General features: G+C 29.8%; 1 protein-coding gene across 1 annotated transcript in view; it reads left to right on the top strand.

Annotated features, from left to right (window-relative positions):
- LOC129221623 (WD repeat-containing protein 82-like) overlaps window positions 1-17,594 on the top strand; it is a 29,428-nt gene extending 11,834 nt beyond the window's left edge. The window contains exons 4-9 of the mRNA XM_054856147.1: window positions 2,363-2,462; window positions 3,161-3,277; window positions 6,512-6,667; window positions 8,975-9,044; window positions 12,403-12,545; window positions 14,554-17,594. Coding sequence (XP_054712122.1) covers window positions 2,363-2,462; window positions 3,161-3,277; window positions 6,512-6,667; window positions 8,975-9,044; window positions 12,403-12,545; window positions 14,554-14,592 — 625 coding nt within the window. The 3' untranslated portion in view covers window positions 14,593-17,594. The remainder of the gene's footprint in view (window positions 1-2,362; window positions 2,463-3,160; window positions 3,278-6,511; window positions 6,668-8,974; window positions 9,045-12,402; window positions 12,546-14,553) is intronic.
- Window positions 17,595-20,524: the final 2,930 nt, after the last annotated feature.

The following is a 20,524-nucleotide window of genomic DNA, read 5'->3' as shown; positions in this document are numbered from 1 at the left end:
TATGGTTATGATCCACATAGCCTTCACAGTACTGCCAGGCTAGGTTTGTTTCAACTATGATGTTTTTAAAATGTGATGTCATGTTTTACAAGCATACTTAAAACTATGCTTTCATACTTACAAACTATGCTTGCATACTTAGCTGCTGTATACTTAAAAGTTCTTGTTGTCATTGTTTGCTGAAAATTATTGGAGCTTTTAAATTTCAGCTACTTTACAAATGAGTCGTAAGACGCATATGAAAGTCTATTTAAATTACTTTTAGTCTTATGTAATCTGTTTCGATGAACATTATACATATAGTTATACACACTTGCCCTTATCCTTGTTTGCTAGAGTATTTGAAACTCAGGTAATTTTTTCTATATCTTATATATTTAGCTTGTGAGATTAGTCTTAGCACTAAGTGTGGGGATTTTGTCCTAACCTGTAAGTAAGAACGATGCCAAGCAAAATCTGGCATCGATAATGGAAATTGGTCAGTATGCTCATTAGAATTTATTTTTTCAGAATTTAATCGGTAAAATCGATATTTTTTGTAGCAACAAACTCCCTTAGGGGGAAAAAAATATTATCCTTTCTCTTCTCTTACAAGCAGTGAAATAGAGCAAAGAAATTTTAAACTTCTTGCAGTAGAACCAAAAGTTTTGAATTACAAATTCTGCGTAAAATTTAAAATAACGTTTTATTGCACAAAACTTGCAGATTACTGCAGACATCCAATATAAAGACATCCAACATAATTCATCCATAAACTCACTTCTTTGCAGTGAAAAAGTCATTCCTTGTAATACCAAAATACATGTTTGCAGTAATCTGAAACTTTTGTGCTATAAAACATTGTTATTTTAATTTTCTGCACCGAGGTGTTGATTTAACTTCTACATACTTCGAGTTGTCAGATTTTCTTGTCAATGTTCTGTAAAAAATCTATTTCCTTTTCACTAACAAAAAGAAAAATGTTTTGAGGGCTGGAGGGGCCAAGAAATTATAATTTTTTGCATAATGTCTGCATAAATTTTGTGTATTACTGCATAGATTTAAAAAAATAAATAAATAAATAAAATAAATAAATAATTTTTTTTACAAGGGAAAAATTAATATTTTACAGATATACTTTCAAAATTGTATTGTTATTTTCCTAAGGATAGGAACTAGGAGCTTAACTAAAGAAAAGAAGGAATTGAAACAACAGCTTTACTTATGTAAATGTAAAATGATAAGAATACGAGGGCTGTTCAAAAAGTATCAGACTTTTGTTTATTAAAAGTGCATTTATTGAACTAGAGCTACAAACCTTTAATCATCTTCAAAGTAGTCTCCTTGGTGATGCACAAACTTTTCACAGCACCTCTGCCACTGTTTGTTCAGAACATTTCTGGGAGGCATCTTTTGGAATGCTGTCAAGCTCGGCTGTCGTATTCTGTGTAATGTCTTCTCTTTCTTGAAATCAACTTCCTTTCAGGGGCATTTTCTGCTTAGGAAATAGCCAGAAGTTGCTGGGAGCCATGTCGGGGGAGTATGGAGCATTGCGAAGCAGAGGAGTGTTGTGTTTTGCTCCATTGGTCAGCAACTTTGGTACAAATTTTGCAGACACTCTTCTTATTTTCAAATTCTCAGTTAAAATTGAATGTACTGACTCAATGCCGACTCCAATTTCTTCTGTTAGTTCTGGCACTGTAAAATGACGGTCCTCAGTGACTAGAGCTGACACTTGTTCAATAGCATTCTCATTCTGGCTTATCGATGGCCTACCTGAACACTATTCACTTTCCATCGACGGTTGACCATTTTTGAATCGATTGTACCACTCTTCGCAGACTCTCCAAAAATCTGTTAAATCTTGCAAATCGCCCAGCATTCGGCAAAATTTAATGCAGTAACGCTGCTTAACTTTTTCTGTCCTTTTATAACTTGATAAAAACCGCCAAGCACCCTGGAGAGGTCTACACTACTAGGCTGACTGCCAGCGACTGAAGCTTTGTCATGACATGAAAGAGTGCATATGCATACATGACAGTCCCCTCTACATCTCCACTAAGCGTGGCCGCCAGTGCTTCATTTGTTTACGTGTGAAAACAGAAGGTCCGATACTTTTTGAGCAGCCCTCATATATGACTAAATTATGATTTTTTAAAAATAATGTTTACAAACCTCCAAATACTCAAAGTTCATCTCCAATGATAGATTCACCAATGACTATCAATCATAATTGTCATTGCATATCTGCTACCTACCCTAATAGGCAACTCTACTATAAAGTTTTATTTACCATAAGGAAGGGGGGGGGGGTGTCTTACAATCAAAATCTGATTTGTTGCATTTTACACTAGATGCTTCCATTGCTACTTTTTTCTTGCAGAGTTGTGTCTCTTTCAATGTCCCCTATAGACGATTCACTAATCTCAGGTTCTTTAGACAAATCAGTGAGACTTTGGGATCTTCGTTCCCCAAACTGTCAGGTACGTTCTTGTTTGTTCTGTATCTGTTCTATTTGCATGTCCTTTAATATTTGAGTTCTGAGAAGTATTTATGTTTTTTGGCTTGAGAAAGGATGCTTAATTTTGTGTTATTGTTTATATGGCATTTCTCAATAGTTCCACTTGGAATGCTTTCGAATGAGGTATGTTTTATTCGCTGAAATATATAGTCGGCAAGTATGAAAGCCTAGAAAGAGCAGTAAATTTCTAAATCTATAAAATTTGTGAAGAATTTACTCAGATTTCAATCAAGAAAACAAAGAAAAACATAATTTCAATTCTATATTTTCTAAGCAATATTTAAATTAATAAAAAGCATTATTTTAGGATTTCTTGCAAAATAAAATTACAATTTTTTTTTCTCTCTTTACATTTGCCTTTGGTATAAAGTGCTGTTTCCAAAACATTTATTTGAAGAAATGGAACACAAAGGAAAGAAAAGTGTTGTAAATAAACTTAGTGCTAAATGAATTTACATTAAAAGAAAAAAGGAAATTATTAATTAAAATACTTAATTCAGCTCCAAAAAATTGTATGAATGTACTGTCCACCCATGTTTGGCATGGAAAAGTGACTCGCAGATAAGACTTATACCTGCAGATTATTGAAAAATATTTGAAAAATTTGCTCACAATGTATGTTTTGTTTTCTAGAATGTAAAAGAATTTTCTTTTATTTAGGGGTTAATAGCCCAGTCTGGTAAACCAATTGCTAGTTTTGACCCTGAAGGTTTAATTTTTGCTGTTGCTAATAATTCCGAGGATATTAAACTGTATGACTTGAGATCATTTGATAAGGTAAGGTTTTAATCAATTTATATTACTTCTAATTTTGAAACTTTTTTTAATGATTGTTGTTTGAAATGTAGGCACTTCTATTGAAATGCATAATATATGGCCCAAAATTTTTTAAAATTTATTTTTTAGTGTATATATATATACAGTCAAACCTCTATAAGTTCACCCTTTGGAACTTCATGAAACTGACCTCATAAGCGGGGTGGCCTTATAACCGAACTATATAGATTTTATATCATGTGTTTAAGGAATAAACATGTACATACATTAATTCTTTTTAAAATTTAAAACGCTCAAAATTATCAGTAATTAGGTTATAATAGTTTAATAGATTTGAATCAATAAAAACTTTTGGAATCGATAAATTTTAAAATGATTTCTTAGAACTTTCATGTAGAGTAAAACTGCTGAAAAATATGCCTAATCAGAGAACTGATATGCAACTTATCTAACTTAAAAATTATCATTAATATGGAACTGATAAATTTTTTCTTTAATCTAAGCACAATGGTTTTCTAAATGTCTCTGAAAATTTGCAGCTTCGACTTCTAATGATTGGTAAAAAAGTACACTCTGAGTGCCCTCGTTATTACTTTATACTTCAGTGTCACTGTCGTATTACTCACTTTCTACTGCATTCGGTGCAATACACGCTATGTTAATAGGAATACGGTTTTTCACTTTTTAAGGATTGTATGTTGTGGACAGTTCTTGGAAGTGACTCTATTAAGTACTGAAATTATTTAAAGAAATCAGACAGAGGTGACCTTATATGCGATTAATGTATTAAGACTTGACCATATATCTGATAAGACATAACATAGAATTCCTATTCAATGAGCCTGGACTTTAGAAAAGTGACCTTATATGCGGGGTGACCTTATAAAGCGAGTGACCTTATACCGAGGTCTGCCTGTATATATATTTTTCCTCTTTCAAGCTGCTGCTTTGTCTTTAGTTGGTTTAAAAATAAATATGAACTGTAATCTAAAATGCTATTCACATGATAAATTTTATAGAAAAAATATATAAGATTAAATTTTAGTCTATTATTATCATGTTTAACAAGGATTCAGCCATGCCATTTCCACAAAACCATGTGCTTGCAGGGGTTTAAGTTTAGGGAAGGATGGCAGTATCCTAATGAAAATTTATCAGGTCCCTTCATTTAAAATAGTCTTAGTGAGAGACTGCTGCTTATTCGAAAATTTTATTTCATTTGCGGCCGAGTTGATTCAAGAGACTCGTAAAAATTATCCTTAATTTTCACCAGTATCTTAAAAAAATTTTAGAATATAAAATTGGCTTATAAACTGATTAAGGACGCTTAAAATGACGATGGAATATGGAAATCAGGGAATTTTCAGTGGTAAAATTTTTGAAGAGCCTGAAAATAGCACAAATTCAAGAATTTTTTCAACATGCTTATGCTAAAATTTTAGTGATCATATCTGGTAATTTAATGATTAAAAAGTTAATTTGGTGTTTTTTAATATTCTGTTTATTTTTGTGAACTTAATTTTAATAATTAATAAATTATTGCTAGTTGTATGTTTTCAAAGCTGCTAGCTTTAAAAAAAAAAAAAAAAAAAAAAATTGGATTCTTTGTTTTTAAAATAAAATATTTAAGTAAAAAATTTCAAAAGTCAAGAAAATAATAAATATATAAATAAAGTTTTGCTATTCACCAGTAGTTTTACCTTATTATTGCCAGAAGTTTAAAGATTATTTTATTTTAGAAAATCGGTTTGCGATTAAAACTAGTTTCTTTTTTTTTGTGATTGAAAGATCATTTTGTATTAGGCAGGTTTTTCACAAAAAAAAAAAAAAATTCACATGTAAATTCTTTCCCTTATCTATTTAAAATGTTGTACAATTTGTCGGAAACCAAAAACTATTTTTGAAAATTTAACACTTATGAGTATATGTCCTTGGTAGCAAAATATAAAATTTTTTAACTCTAATTATTTAATATGTAACACTAGTTATTGTTTGCCTTAATTATTTTTTAGTTATAAATAGTATTTCAACTCATTACATTTTGCTTAATTTGAATTAAAAAAAATACGTGCAAATCATGGATGGTTACAATTTTATTTTTACAAAACACTAATTTGAAATTCTTGTGAAAAATTGATGTTTTTTCTGGGAAAAATGCATCCTCCTGTGAATCAGGGTAAGTTACATGCACATGTCATAGTTTTCAAAACTCTTTCAAAAGCAGATACCGTGTAGTTAGGCATCTAAACTATTGAATGAGACAAAAAAAAAATTAACTAATAATGAAAGATGAATCTTATGGTACCGTATTATCCGTCATGCCAGGAAAAACGGATTGACCAGCATGCCGGAAAATTTGAATTTTCTGACATTTTGGATAATTCAAGGTTTATTTTGTAACAAAACAGAAGTAGATTTCCCCGTTCAGTTCCAATCAAAAAGCAAACCACTGCAAGGAAAAAAAAAAATACCGAAAGTAACCTTCTTTCCAAAAAAAAAAAAAAAAAAAGTGTTATACATATAATATGTGCTTGTTATTTATGGTAGGTGATTATTAATGGATTTAACTATATGCAAATAAAGTACTCAATTCAGAAGCAATCATCGTTACTGCGATTTGTTCATAATTTTTTAAATAAATTTATTTTAAGTTGTTTTAGTGAGGTAAGTTTAATTTTCATTTATTGAATAGGTATGGTAAATTCTTTAGCACTCGTTTAGGGGCGGTAACTTACTGCATAAATGTTTGCTTACTTAGGCTTTAATAATTTTTGTATAATTATTCATTATTAAACAATATTTTTCTCCTGTTAAAATAACAAATGGCATTGTTAGTAAATATTTTTGGAAAATTAAACTGTTTATTAATACTAATAAGATATGTATAGAACTTACATTCATTTTTAAGCTGAACATATATTTAATAGTATTATTTTTTTTCGGCATGCTGGGAAGGACTAGGCAAGTGTTATTGAGAATTTGGTGACCTCCAAATTTTGCGGCATGCCGGATAATGCGGGGTAACACGGTACATTGTTAATGTGTTTAATGTAAAGAAAAATTAGTATTTGATATTAGTTCATTAGAACATGTTCTTTGATAATTTTCAAGGTATAAAAATGCTCTTTCAAATCTACTTATTGAAGTAATGTATTTTATCCCCCCGATGCTTGATAAATTATTTTATGTTTTGTGTGCAATTGATTTTTGATGCATATCCTGCGTTTATGATAGGGTCCGTTTAACACATTTGTACCACCTAAAGAAGATGTTGCTGAATGGATGAGTTTGAAATTCAGTCCTAACGGGAAAATGCTTTTAATCTCTACTAATGGACAGGCTGTTCACATTTTGGATGCTTATCATGGGAAGAACTTAGCAACATTTACTGTAAGTATCCATATTTTGCTTGAGCACGTGCAAATTAAAGTGTTTCAGCTAAAATGATTTAGTTTTAATTTATGTTTGTTACTTCATAATGGCGTACAAGGTATGCATAAAAGTATGCCCCAGGTTTAAGTTTTAATAGGATTAACTGCGAACATTGTGAAGTGTTGGTTCATGGTTGCAATTAAATGCCAACTCTAGCCGTTTTAATGTTGTTTTCTTGCTTGCAATGCCACGTAAGCAAGATAGCAACTTGATCGTAAAGTGTTAGGTACTCTGCAATTTACCAAGAGTGAATCTGATTTCAGTTCAACTGGCGTTTTTAATTTAAATGTAATCTTTCATAGGGCAAAGAAAAAATCTGCTTTTGATATCGACCATTCAAACGACTGGATGCATTTATAAAGGGAAAAGCATAGGATTATGGGACAATTAAAAGAATGTGAAAGGTAATAATCCCTAATGTTAAGACCGAAAGTATTTTTGGTCCCCAAGACCAAAAAAAGAAGTACCCAAAAAAGGGCATTGACCGCATCAGAGTATCTTAATTTCGTAGTGCATAAAAATTTGTTCAGAAAGCAAGTCTTGAACTTAGTTGCAAAGTAAACTGCATTCATGGTTTTAAGAAAATGTTTACACATACATATGTACTGGTTGCTGTACCTGGGACTTGTTAGACCAAGTTTGGGAAAAATTAGTCTTTAGGTTGAATGTATATCGTATAAATCAAAAATGTGCGTTTTGAACATTTGTAAGAAAAACTACTTTAATTTAACTTTTATTTGTTGTTCTAACATTATAGTAATCATAGTCTTCTTTCATTTTTTGTCATTTAACTTCAGAAAAAAAGCTTTGGCACAATGCTAAAATACAGTATGCTTATGAATACGAGTTTTGTTTGTACATGTCCCAATGTGCTTTATTTTCATTTACAAACTTAAGTTCCACAGTAATATCTTTTAAGTAGGAGCACATCATTCAAATGCATATAGTAGCTATGCAGCCTATCTGGCTAATTTTTAACTGTTATCAGTCATACAACTTTGATCTACAATTACTTTATTTTTAACTGTCCTGTCATGTGTTATCAGTATTATTGCATCTATTGGTATATAAGAAGAAAAACTGTAAAGGTTGTTAGTTATTTGAAATTATTATAATACCATTTGAAATGGGATTATTTACCTGGTTGAAAGCTATCCCCTGCCTCTTAGGGTCACTTTAAACAGTGTAAGAAATGTAATTTAAAATGGATAATTTCATTAAAAGGAAAAAAAAGCTTTGAAATATTTTCAAACAAAAAGCATTTTTGTCCTACAGCATCACAAAATTTCTATAACTTAATTATATTACATATCAAGTTGTGGTAAGCTGACTAAGAAAGCCATGACCGAGTGTCGCCCCTAGAGCTCATGATAAAGATTACATTGCATAGAGCAGAGTTCTTCAATTTGGGTTCTACAAAACACTAGGGCGACCTGGAACTTTGACTGGGGCTAAATAAAGGAGCAAAAATTTTAATTTTTGTGACAGCTTGAATTTTTAAAGATTATTTGCTTCTAAAAATAAAGAAATATTCTGTTTATTGCTTCTGTTATTAATCCAGGAATATATTTCAAAGAACCCCATTAGCTACCTTACCATTCATTATTCTATTCAGATGTCAGTATTTTGATAAAATGCTGATCCAAAATTAATTTTACAAACTTGTTTAGAAAAAAAGCTTTGATATCCTATTTTTACTGCTCTTTGATTAAGTAAGAGGTTCCTTCAAGAAAATAGTAAGCTTATAGTGTTCCTCGGCTTCAATAACCCTGGCATATATTCCAATGTAGGACAAGAGGTTCCAACAGCCTCTAATCAGCTTTTAAAAGTCATTTGCAAGCTAATTTTAGAGTTATTGGTTCATAAGATTAGATGTGTACTCTTTGCCAAGTATAAAGAGAAAAGGGATATTATAACCATGTTAGCAGAGGGAGCCTTCTACATTTTTTTTTTTTTTTTTTGAAGTCAAGTACAGTACTTAAAATATGAAATGAAATAAAAATCTTTGAAGAAAACTTAATTCTTTTACCCCTATAAATTTTTAGTTTTTAAAATAAATATTTAAGATAGTAAGTAAATGAAGTATTTATACAAAAATTCAGTAGCATTTTAAATTATTTCAAATTTTATCAGATTTTCATTCATGTGCTAACTTCATGCCTTATAAAATATTTATTGGAATTAAAATTGTATTACATCAAACACTAAACACGAATTACTTAATCCCAACTAATGGAAAATGTAATTATAATTGTATCGTTTTAGAGCCGTGCTAACAGTAAAGGAATTCCTTTAGAAGCTTCATTCAGTCCAGATTCACAGTTTGTGTTTTCTGGTAAGTGCTTTGAAAATTTTTTAATTAGTTAAGAATGTAAAAAATTTGTGTTAGAAATGCATTTATTTTATGTATACGTGTGTAATGTCCATATCAGATTAAGATCTCTGCTCTTCGAATTATACCCTTGTAAATTGTAGTTGATTTTATAATTATACAGTGGGAAATATAGATAAGTGCATAATTGGACTCTCAGCAATTTTTAAACTGTGCAAAACTTATAAAGCAATTACCATATTCTATTGCAATAAGTTACTCAGTATATACAGTCAGATCTCGATAACTCGAAGCTTATAACTCAAATATTCTTTTATCTCGAACTTTTTATTGGGTCCTAAACTCTTGAGACTGTTGTGGAAACTTTCCATGACTCGAACTACCAATAACCCGAACATTTTAGCCGGTCCCTTTGGACTTTGAGTTATTAAGAGTTCACTGTATAGGTAGTCGGCACCATGCTAAACTGACAAATGAAAATTGGCACTTTTCTGGAGAGCCAAAACACTAAATATACTTTTTTACCTGAGATGTTTAATTATTTTCAATGTTTAAATTTTTATAGATAACTTTAAGAGTAAAAAAACTATCGTTTTATGTAGTAGTTATAACTAGTAATTGAGTAACATTGAGTACAACCACAAACATCGTGTTTGAAAAACAGAAATTTTCACATACGTTAGTTTAGTATGGTGCCGACGATATATATTTCCATAGTAAAACCCTGATTTAGTGCCCATTTGAGAAAGCAACCGACTTAAACTGCCATAATCACATCTAAACAAATCTTCCACATAGGAGTTTCAGAATACAGTAGGGACTTATTAATCCAGACTAATTGGGAATCCAGGTCGTGCAAATTAGTTAAAATATGGATTAAACAAAATGACTTATACATTGAGCCAAAGTACATTACTGTACTCAGTAAAAATTGCATTTAGAATTCAAGAGAATGAAGTTTAAAACTGCATATACAAAACCTCTTGTAAAACAGGGTGGCGACAGATCAGGGAGATCAGGGAAAAGTCAGGGAACTTTATTAATCAGGGAAATATCAGGGAATTTTGAAAAAATAACAAAAAATCAGGGAAAATTGATTTTATGAAGAAAAAAATTTTTTTTTTGCTTTACAAAATTAAATATTCTAATTCCCTATGCATTTTCCGCCAATTAACTGTTCAAAAAAAGTAAAATTAATGAGGTGCGATTATACACTGCCGCATATTTGTGCATCTTTTTTTCCTCAGCGTCAAAGTATTGAATCTTACTTATTAACCACAGGATGAACTTATTAAGATTGCTTCTGTGTCTGTTAGGTTGTTTATTTTACCTAGCTTGAAATTTCCTTTTACGCTTTCAATGCTACGTAAAATAAACAACCATACAGGCAAAGAGGAAGCCTTCATTATTGCCTTAGCTCCGTTGCCTTTATTCCATTGTCTTGAAGTAATTAAGTACTGTAATCACGATTTCAAGAAGAAATCTTTGGTTTTTGAATTAATACTATAAAAGCTTAAAAGTTATTACTTCTTTGGGCTTTTAATTTAATTGCTAAAATAGAACTTTCAATTATAAAACTTTGTTTTTTGCCGTTATACTATTTGTTGTCACCGCAGATTATAAAGGTTTTCTTTTCTTCAGACTTAAGTAATTTTTTAATTTTATAACCAAGTTGAATTCTTTTATATATTTTGATATTAACTAATTGCTTTTTTTTTTTCGTCTTGCATTCAAAGTTGTTTGTTACAAAAGCAATCTAAGATTTTTTTTCGTTACATACTGAAATCATTTGAAATAGAGTTAACTTGTGAACTTAAGTAAATATTTTTATTTTTTTATTGTTAAAATGCTGTATTCATTCATTAAAACCTATATTCTTGATTAGAGAAAAGCTCCCTATGAATGGATGTCAAATGGTTTAATCTGTTTTGCATAAATATGTCAATTAGTTAGATAAGAACAACTACATTACTTCTATTCTTACACTATTACTTGTTATTCTTGCAACAATTATTACTGTTTGAAAACTTAGTTCAAAATAATTTCAATTACTTGTTAGTTCTATCATAAATACACATATGTTTTTAAGAGTAATTTTAATATTTTCTTAAATTTCTTATGCTAAGTGGTTTCTGGAAGTAAAGTTTTTTTTTTTTGAATTTTCTTTAATCTTTCCATGTATAAAAATTTAATATACTGTTTTGTTGGTTTTTCTTTCCTTCCAAAAAAATTGTCTTGTTTTTTTTTTTTTTTTTTTTTTTTTTTTTTAACCATTTTATTAAAAAAGTTGCATCTTTTAAAAATATATCTTTAGTTCAACAACTTTACACAACTTAAAACGTTTAAAATACTGCATTTAATACAAACATACAATGGATCTCAAGTAGAGCAAAGAAAGAAAACCATTATCATTGGTAATGTATATCAGGGAAATTTGGTGAACTTAATCAGGGAAATCAGGGAAAAGTCAGGGAACTTTTTTTCACAGTTCCTGTCGCCACCCTGTAAAAATACAAAATACAGCCTACAAAATTTCATTGTTACACTAACTTGCCTTTTGTTAATACAGTATATACATCTAAATGACTATCTGGATTAAGCAAAGTTCGGATTAATGAGGGCTTACTGTAATACATATGCTAAAATGCCAATCAATGTTGCCATGAAAAATGCTTAGAATAAACTCCTATGATTAGAAGTTTTTAGCATAATTATTTGTTCCTTTATTTTTAAAATTTCAATACTGCATTCGGACAAACTTTTATTTTGTTCAATAGTTCTCAACAATTTCCCATGTTTTTGACAGCTTTCTTAAGCACAAAATAATTCTAATTAACAAAAAATAAATATTTTCTGCAGTTCTTTAATCTTTAAAATCAGGAAAGAAAATTGAAATAATCAGAAGAGGAGGCTTAAAATACCTTTTACGCAATAATAAGTTTATAGCCACTTTTTAAAAACATTTTTGAAGCATCAATTTTTATTCCCATCAACATTTAGAAAAAGAAAATTTTATCAATCAAAATTTAAATTTATACCTCTTTAGATTTTTTTAAAATTGCAAAATTTCAGTCATTGTTATTAATAGGCATAAATACTCAGTTTCGGATTCTCGGGCACAACCACCCTATGTGAATTTTTGAGCATTAAAGGACCTCTGCGCCAAATTTGGCAAAAAGCCGATGTAAACTGGATTTTTATAAGGAACACACACACAGCTATTTGTATATGTATTGATTGCTTATAAGAAAGCAGCAGAATTGAACATTTAGAATATAGAAAATATTTTCATTCTTGCAAATGAAAAGACCACACTTGAAATGATTTGAACAGTTAAATATGAATTTGATATTTTTGCTAGGTTCAACTGATGGTACTATTCATGTTTGGAATGCTGAAACTGGTTTAAAAACAACCATTCTACAAGGTGGTCACAGCAGTCCGATGCATTGTGTTCAGTTTAATCCTAAGTATATGATGTTAGTTTCTGCATCAACTCAAATGGTAAGTGCAAAGACTTTTCAAAGCCAGGAATAAAAATATTTTGCAAAAAGTTTCAAATTGAAATATAGATTAGGATGATATTTAAAGATGTTATTGTAATTAATTTATCTCAAAAATATGCGAAAGAATAACTGATGAATGTTAAGATAAAGTTAATAGCTCACTGAATATATATTAATAGCTCATAGTTTAAAAATTCAATTAAAATCGAAACTCTTTACAAGATTTTCAGTCATGTGGAAATACTTCAAAAAAATTGAAAGATTAGCATCAGAGGAAGTGCTATGAGAAATAAGGTTTGAAGCACTTTTAACTTCCGAACATAGTTTTTTTAATTGTTCAGTGTTTTTCTTATAATGTAAATTACATAATATTATAATTACATAATTGTGCTTGAAAAAATAATCTGTAGTAAAAGCTTTGCAGTCTGTAAAATCTCAGAAACACGAAAGTGTCTGAATATGTTTATTTTCTGGCTAGTTAAGAAAATTCAGTCTCATTTAAAATTTTTAAATGAAAATTTAGCTGCAAAAAATTTTATATTAAATTTTAATGTTACTGTTCCGAGGTGTAAGAAAAAATTGAGAAATATCTCGATCTTAAAAACCAAGCTATTCTAAATGCTATAAGTCAAAATATGGATGGTGGACTTACCATCTTCCATTCCACCCATAGGGAATCAATAACTATTATGATCTTCAGTGTCTTTGTTTTTTTTTTCGCGCCATGAGACAAATTTCACACTTCTGGATAAATGTCTTGGAGTGTTTTCATGCCTTGAAATAAATCCTAGCAAAAATCTTTGACCGTACTAGAATATTTGTTTAAGGGAGTATTTTAGTCTAGAGGCTTCGTTTTAAGGTGATTTTATGGGTGTAATAGAAAAAAAAAACAGTAGCTATTTTCACTATCCATTTTATTAGTTTTTTATTAATACTTTAAAAGTATAAAAATGCATAGTAGTTTAAAAAACAAAAATTCAAAATTGTAGATGGTGGAAGCTGGCAAAGTGGGGACTCTAAAAAAAGGAGGGGTCTCCTGGTTGACATAATTCCAATATTCCAGGTGATCTGAAACAAAGTTAAGGTTAATTCTTACTAAACAAAGATGTCTGGACGTAGCCGATTTGAAAAATAAAATTATTTTCACAAAATGGCGTTTTTTTGAAAAAAAAAGTTCATTTTTTGACTCCTTTTTTGAACTTTGGTATTTTTTTAAAAATAATAAAAACCAAAAATTACAAACACCCTTAAGTGATGACAATTTTGATAGTACTAAGAATGTCTGTACCAAATTTCAAGTAAAACAGTACATTAGAACTTGAGATATGTTGTCAGCTGTATCGAAAAAAAACTAGTTTCGAGAAAAACCTGTTTCAAGTTTGCGTCTCATTTCAGCAAAAGAGTTGATTTTAACAAAATTAACTGTAACTCCAAAAGTAATTTGAATTTCCATAAATCCTCTTAGAAACTAAGTTCTAAACTTTGAGAATATAAAGGGATTTTTTTTTTAAATTTCTAGACTAGAATACCCCCCCCCCCCTTAAGCATGAAGTTGAAATTTAGGCACTGCATAGCATTTTAGTACATTTTGTTTCTTATAAGAACTAATAGGACCTTGTAAGTATAGGTTTATTCGGAGGGATGTTTTATAGAAAGGATATTTAAAAAAAAAATTGAAACCATAATTTCTGTACCTTAGAGTCAGATTGACTTAGGTCCAAAAATTGCGATTTTCAGTTTATTAGTGTCTTGTATGTGAAATCCTATTCCGCATCGAGCCATGTGAAGGTAATTCTAAAAAGAAATACTTTGTAGTTAATTAAAGGCAAAAAAAAGTGTGCATCTCATTTTTTGCATATTCCAGACAACTTTTTTCTCTCCTGTAAAATCATGATTATGTGACTTACGTTGTTCAGGTTCTGTGGTACAGATTTATCTGGATTCATTTTTAAGAAAAAAAATCTAAACATTAATAATGTGGATTAATATATTCTATTTTTATCTAGGCATTTTGGTTGCCGGCTTTACCTGATGATGAACTGTGATACTTCTTTTGAAGTTCTGAGTGAAAAGATATGAATTCATTTGTCACACAAACTTTACTCTGTGATAAAAATCTTAAAATCATATGAAATATTTAGTCATATATTGTATGTTATCAAAGTTGTGGGCTTAGAGGCCTTTTGATTTCCCCCCCTCATTTTGTGCCCTTGTGAATTTATACTTTTTATTGTACCAAACTGTATATTGAAGTATTTTACAACAAAAGAACTACCAAAGGATTTTCTTTTCCTCATTTTTTTTTCTTCAAATTTATACAATTGTCATTACTATCTACAATCAAGTCATTGACATTCATTGTGTATGTGACGTCAAAATCTCAACTTGATAGTGCCTACAAATTATGAGCTATTATTGAATTCTTCGCTTATGGTGCTGTTACATGTGGTATCTAAACAGCTGTTCCTTTTGTAAATTCGCACAACATTTCTTTACATGGTCCATGAATATCACGGGTAAGGCAGCTTAGCTAAACGCCAATAAGTTTAGATTGAACGTAAGTTGTGTGGTCTGTCATCGATTCTAAAAAATATATACAGGGTGATTCAAAAAAGAATAGTGAGGTTTCATAAGGCTACCAATTTGGGATTATTGGACCTCTGGGTGGAGCTTGAAAGGTGGAGTTGGTAAAGTTTCAATTGGCTACCACTAAATGTCGTTGCGTTTTATCGTATGTATCCCACTTGTTATTTATAAAGGGATCAGGGGAAAAAAGTATTTTCTTTCAAACAAAAAATTTTTTTACAAGTTTTATTTTTAATAAAAGATGCAATTACTATGGTTAACAGCAGATTTTTGCCGTACATTCAGGAAATTCCCAATCCTGGTTTGATAGAAATCGGGTCCTTTTGGACAAAAATGTCTGAAGATGGCTTTTTGAATGCCAGCCAAATTTCTAATTTTTTTGTCACCTAGTCACTGGCGAGCTAATTTATTCCAGCAATTGTCAATAAAAAAAGTGGTTTTGAAACAAGGTTAGGCAAGACCCCACTGCTCATAACTAAACCAAAGGGTGAAAATAATTCATTTGGATGGGTTGCCTTGCCCACCGTTCTCTCCCTACATCGCACCATCTGATTTCTCTTTATTTCTTTGATTATGTGATAAAAAAAAAACCCTTGGCTAATATCCAAAATGCCACCTACAGACATTTTGGTCCAAAACAACTTGATTTTTATCGATATGGGATTGAAAATTTCTTTGCTATCTGGCAAAAAGTTGTTGCAAATGCGGGTAATTACATCATTGATTAGAAATAAAAATTTGTTAAAAATGTATTTGTTTGTACAAAACGACATTACTTCCCAGTCTCGGTAATATTATTGAATTAGTCAAAATGGCGGTCCAGCAAAGGATAATTTACCACTTTATAGTTGGTCCCCTAGGTCACCAGACCTACCACCATGTGGTTTTTGACTGTGGAGAAATGTAAAGGATATTGCGTTTATACCCCCCCCCCCCTACCTGCTATATTCGACAAGCTGAAAAATTAAATCACTGCAGCAATTGCTTCTGTGATGGCGTTTATGCTACAACCTGTATAGCAGGAATTTGTAAGAAAATTTGTAAAAAAAAATTTGCTTATTTGTTAATTTTATTGTTAGAAATATACAAGTTTGAAACCTCACCATTCTTTTTTAATCACCCTGTACATTGTAAGAGTGTTTCTAAATGTTCCCTCTCCTCGTCTAATGTGTTCTTTTAAATTCACATGATTATTATACAAAAAAAAACTAGCTCATATAAGCTGTTTAAGGAAAATATTGTGTAATATGCTTCCATTTTATAATAGAAATGTTCTTACTTAAATACCTGTTGTATAAATAATTATTCAGTCTCTCTTACATTTTATAAATTTACATTAGTAACACCACCTTCAAATGATATTGGGCTATTCCATGGAAGAGCCGCATTTTGTCCTACATGTGAGAGATACTATGTTTTATTAAAAAGTAGTAATTTTAAAATGTAACAAGCAATTTTTTTTGCTTAAGGAATCACACAAATGTTTGTGATGATGACCTTATGCATCAAAATGCTAAATTAATTTTTCAGTTATTTTTAATGAAAAATATTAACTTGCGGGACACACCGTTTTCCCGTGGAATAAGTCTACATAGGTTTCTAGATTTAAAGAGAAAAATAGTTTTTTTTTTTCATTCTACTTATGCTGTTTGTGGTACAGAACTTAATTAATTCTTCATTAATTAAATTGTTCATTCGTGCATGTCCAGGATGTAGATGTATGCAGATTTCCTTTCTCATCAAATGACTATATACAATTAGTGAAATTCCAGATAGTTCAATGTTGGTGTATGGAGAATCTAGAAGTTTTACTACCAGGGGGGAGATTTTTTGAAGAAAAATTTGCTCATATATTAAATACTTCTCTGGAAATTAATTTTCAAGCTAATTAGTTTGAGGAAAAATATTTATTTCCAAAATTTTCACTGTTCTTGTTTAATTTTATTTAAAAATGGTGCAGAATTTCCAAATGAGGTTAAATGCCTTTATCAGTCCTTGTTACTGCAAACTAAATACTTTAAACAAAGTTTTGAAAATTTTAGCAGGATGTTACCAAATATCTATTTAACATACATATTGGGTAATCATTCATTACCAAACATACTTGGTAATTCATAAATGAATAACTTAAGAGAAATGATCAATATATCATGTTGATTTGCTAAACATTTCTTAAGAATGAAACTGTACCCCCATGTTTCATATGTAAAAATAAAAAAAAATCATTTTAATTTCGTAAGCATTTTAAAGAGAATTATTGACTTTAAGTATTTAATATATATCTGTTAACCCGTTCGGGACGGCAGCTGTTACACGCGGACTGAACAATGAATAAAATAACAATGAATAAAATGTACACTTCTCGTAGAAACAAAACCATTTTTTAATATATGATAAAATACGTATGTTATAATTTCAATCATAACCAAAAAATTAAATGAACAATAAAAAAAAAACAAAATATATTGTTTTTTACTGTAACTAAGAGTATTAAAATTAGACAATATATTTTGCGCGAAACTGGAAAAATATTTGCGCTTAATTTTTGTAAAATACTTGAAGAATATTGTAACAATTCCTATTTTAAAGCCGCATGAAAAATTTCAAAGCACTGAGTAATGTGCATTTTACACTCATAGGTAGTGTTAAGTCTTTGATTCTGCTTAGAGCAAACGACACATCTCCGTCTAAATTCTTTGCTTTATTTTTCAGCGTATAATTTTAGAAAGTATCTACTGTATGAAGAACTAAATTAAAAATAATTTATAGTTGTTTCAATGTCCTCCGAAAGATTCATAAATGGATCAGTCATGAATTTAGATATTTCCTCCTCGTAAAGATGACGTGTTCACCATGGCTTGCAAATGAACCTAAAAGTAAAACCTCTTTCCAGAATATCTCTCATGAAATCTCATTATGAATGGAATCGAAACTAGAAACATCCATTTCAAAATAATTATGAGTTTCCCTTTTTATTTGCTAGCACATATTTATATTTTTTTCGCGAAATCCAATAAATCACAGACACTTGATGGACCCCATTCTGACGTCAGAGAGAGAAATACCAATGTTCTAGACCAATCATCTGGACGGAACATGGATAAGTAACGCCATCTGATAGTAAACATTTCATTCCAAAATCAAGCCGCACACTAGTGTTGCTCGGATTCTTGAGTAGCATACGCCGTAACACAAATAAGTGTGATTCGGACGGGACGAACAGCCACCGCTTGTGTAAACATGCATCAGTCGTACCGAACGGGTTAATACCTCACTTGAATTTTGGTAATTTGTTCCTTAAGTGCAAATTACCTGTAAAAGAACATAAAACTTAATTTTAATATTTGTGTTCGTAATTGCTTGGTTTGTATCTTAAAAGTTGAAAGTATTAGATAATGTAATATTCTATTGGTTAATAATCATTTTTTTGATACTTATTTCAAGTGCAGAACTGGCCTAGGATCAAAACACCTGATAAGTGCTTAGTACATGCGGAAACTAGGGCATAATTGATTTATAGTCAAAAGTGGTATAAAAAAAACTAATGCCTCTCCCCTTTTCTAAACTGGCGGGATTTTCTGTAGGTAGTCCCAAAAAATTTCCCCTGGAAAGATGCATGAAGTTTTACTAATTCAATTAGAGTAAAAAAATTCAAATATGTGTTGCATAAGTTGTTTTAATTAATAAACAAATGATTTTATTTTTCACACTTAATGTTTTTTTTTTTTTTTTGTTATATTTCTTCTCAAATTTTAAATTGTGCCAGAAAATAATTTTATGTTGGATATTAGAGCAAAAAAATTTTTTTTGTGACAATTCAGCTGTGTAAAAGCTTCATAAAAATTAATTTAAATAAAATCAATTTCAAGCATAGAATGTATAACAGTTCTCTCCCCCTTGTTTCTTAGGCTAAAAAAAGTGATGCTATCATAATTTATAATTAAAAATTTTAGGAAAAGAGAATATGATGTTTTAAAAAGTATTGTTGAAATATATTTAAAAATTTACCTTAACTTCTTAAGCTTAATTTGAGTACAATTTTGTTTTAACATTTGGGTATCTGTATTAAACTGTTCTCGATTTATTAAATTTTAACGTTTTATGTTAGCATTTTAAACTCGGCAACCATCCAATTTATTTTTTTGAAATTAAGTTCAAAGCATTTCATCATTTTTGCTTATCTTGAAACTTATGCACAGTGCGTATACACAAAAGCATTCGTAACCATTTGTTAGAATTTGAAGTAAGTTGATTTATGTATATTTTGTATACAGAAGAAAGTTTATTTTTCCGAACACCTTATCCAGTTAATATTTATCAACACCTTTCTCAAATTTGTACTATAAAATTGAAAATGAACAAAAATAATAATTTGCGTCTTACTTAATCAATATTTAAAACTTTCAGTATGAAAATGCAAGAATAGTACGAAAATTATTTAGTGGTATTTTTCTTCTTTTTTGGTCAGCTTAACAATTTATTTCTAGAAGCTTAGTAAAATGCAAAATTTTGTAGTTAAAACTTTAAACGAATAATAACATTTAAAGAACTGGGAATTTTACTACATTAATTGAGTTTTGTATTTTCATACCAGGATTGGTGAATTATTTTTCACGTTGAAGAATACGACAATGTTCACACTGCCAGAAGTATTTTACATCATACGGACGTGATACAAAATATTCTACTCATTGTGAGCATATTCACTTTTCATTCATTTTCTTGTGATTGTTAAAAAACGATTAATCTTGCCTGCCATTGTTTTAGAGCTTTCTTTTCTTTCTGTTTTGTAATATACTTAGTTTAGTGAAAAGTTATTCTTTTCAGTAATGAGCTTTTCTTTGGAGGAAAGGGGGTTAGTTGTATGTACTTTTTATAAGTTGGAAGCATTACTAGATGCAGGGTAAAATATTTTATTGAGGGGACCATGTTCTGATTTAGTTAGTTTTGTAATCTTGGTGCTACTACCAATGCATTTTAATTTTGTTCTGTACCAACTGGTGTTGGAATGTGTAAATTTTTATGTTTACAACTATAATTTGTATTGACTTTTATAATTTATTTTTAAATGTTTCTTTTTCTTTTTTCTTTTGCTTTATTTACACATTTTCAGCACCCTGTTTAAGAAAAAGGGTAATGACATTTCGTGAGTTAACTAATTTGACTTAATGTATTTTCTTATGTTTTGTGTATTGATCTAATTCATGTCAGTGTTGCTAAATAAACATCTTTTTTATACGCAAGTCTGGTCATTGTGCTTGGTTTTTTATATTTTTAAATATATAGTTTCAAACTTTTTGACTCTTATATTAAAAATCATATTTTAAAATAGAGATGTACCTAATATTCGTTTATTACTCATTATTTGGTAGGGAAACTGAATATTCAGTT

Source organism: Uloborus diversus, chromosome 4 (assembly GCF_026930045.1).
Source record: "Uloborus diversus isolate 005 chromosome 4, Udiv.v.3.1, whole genome shotgun sequence".
NCBI classification, from domain to species: domain Eukaryota; kingdom Metazoa; phylum Arthropoda; class Arachnida; order Araneae; family Uloboridae; genus Uloborus; species Uloborus diversus.
The sequence above is the reverse complement of the archived record's forward strand: the minus strand, read 5'-3'. Positions and strand labels throughout refer to the sequence as shown.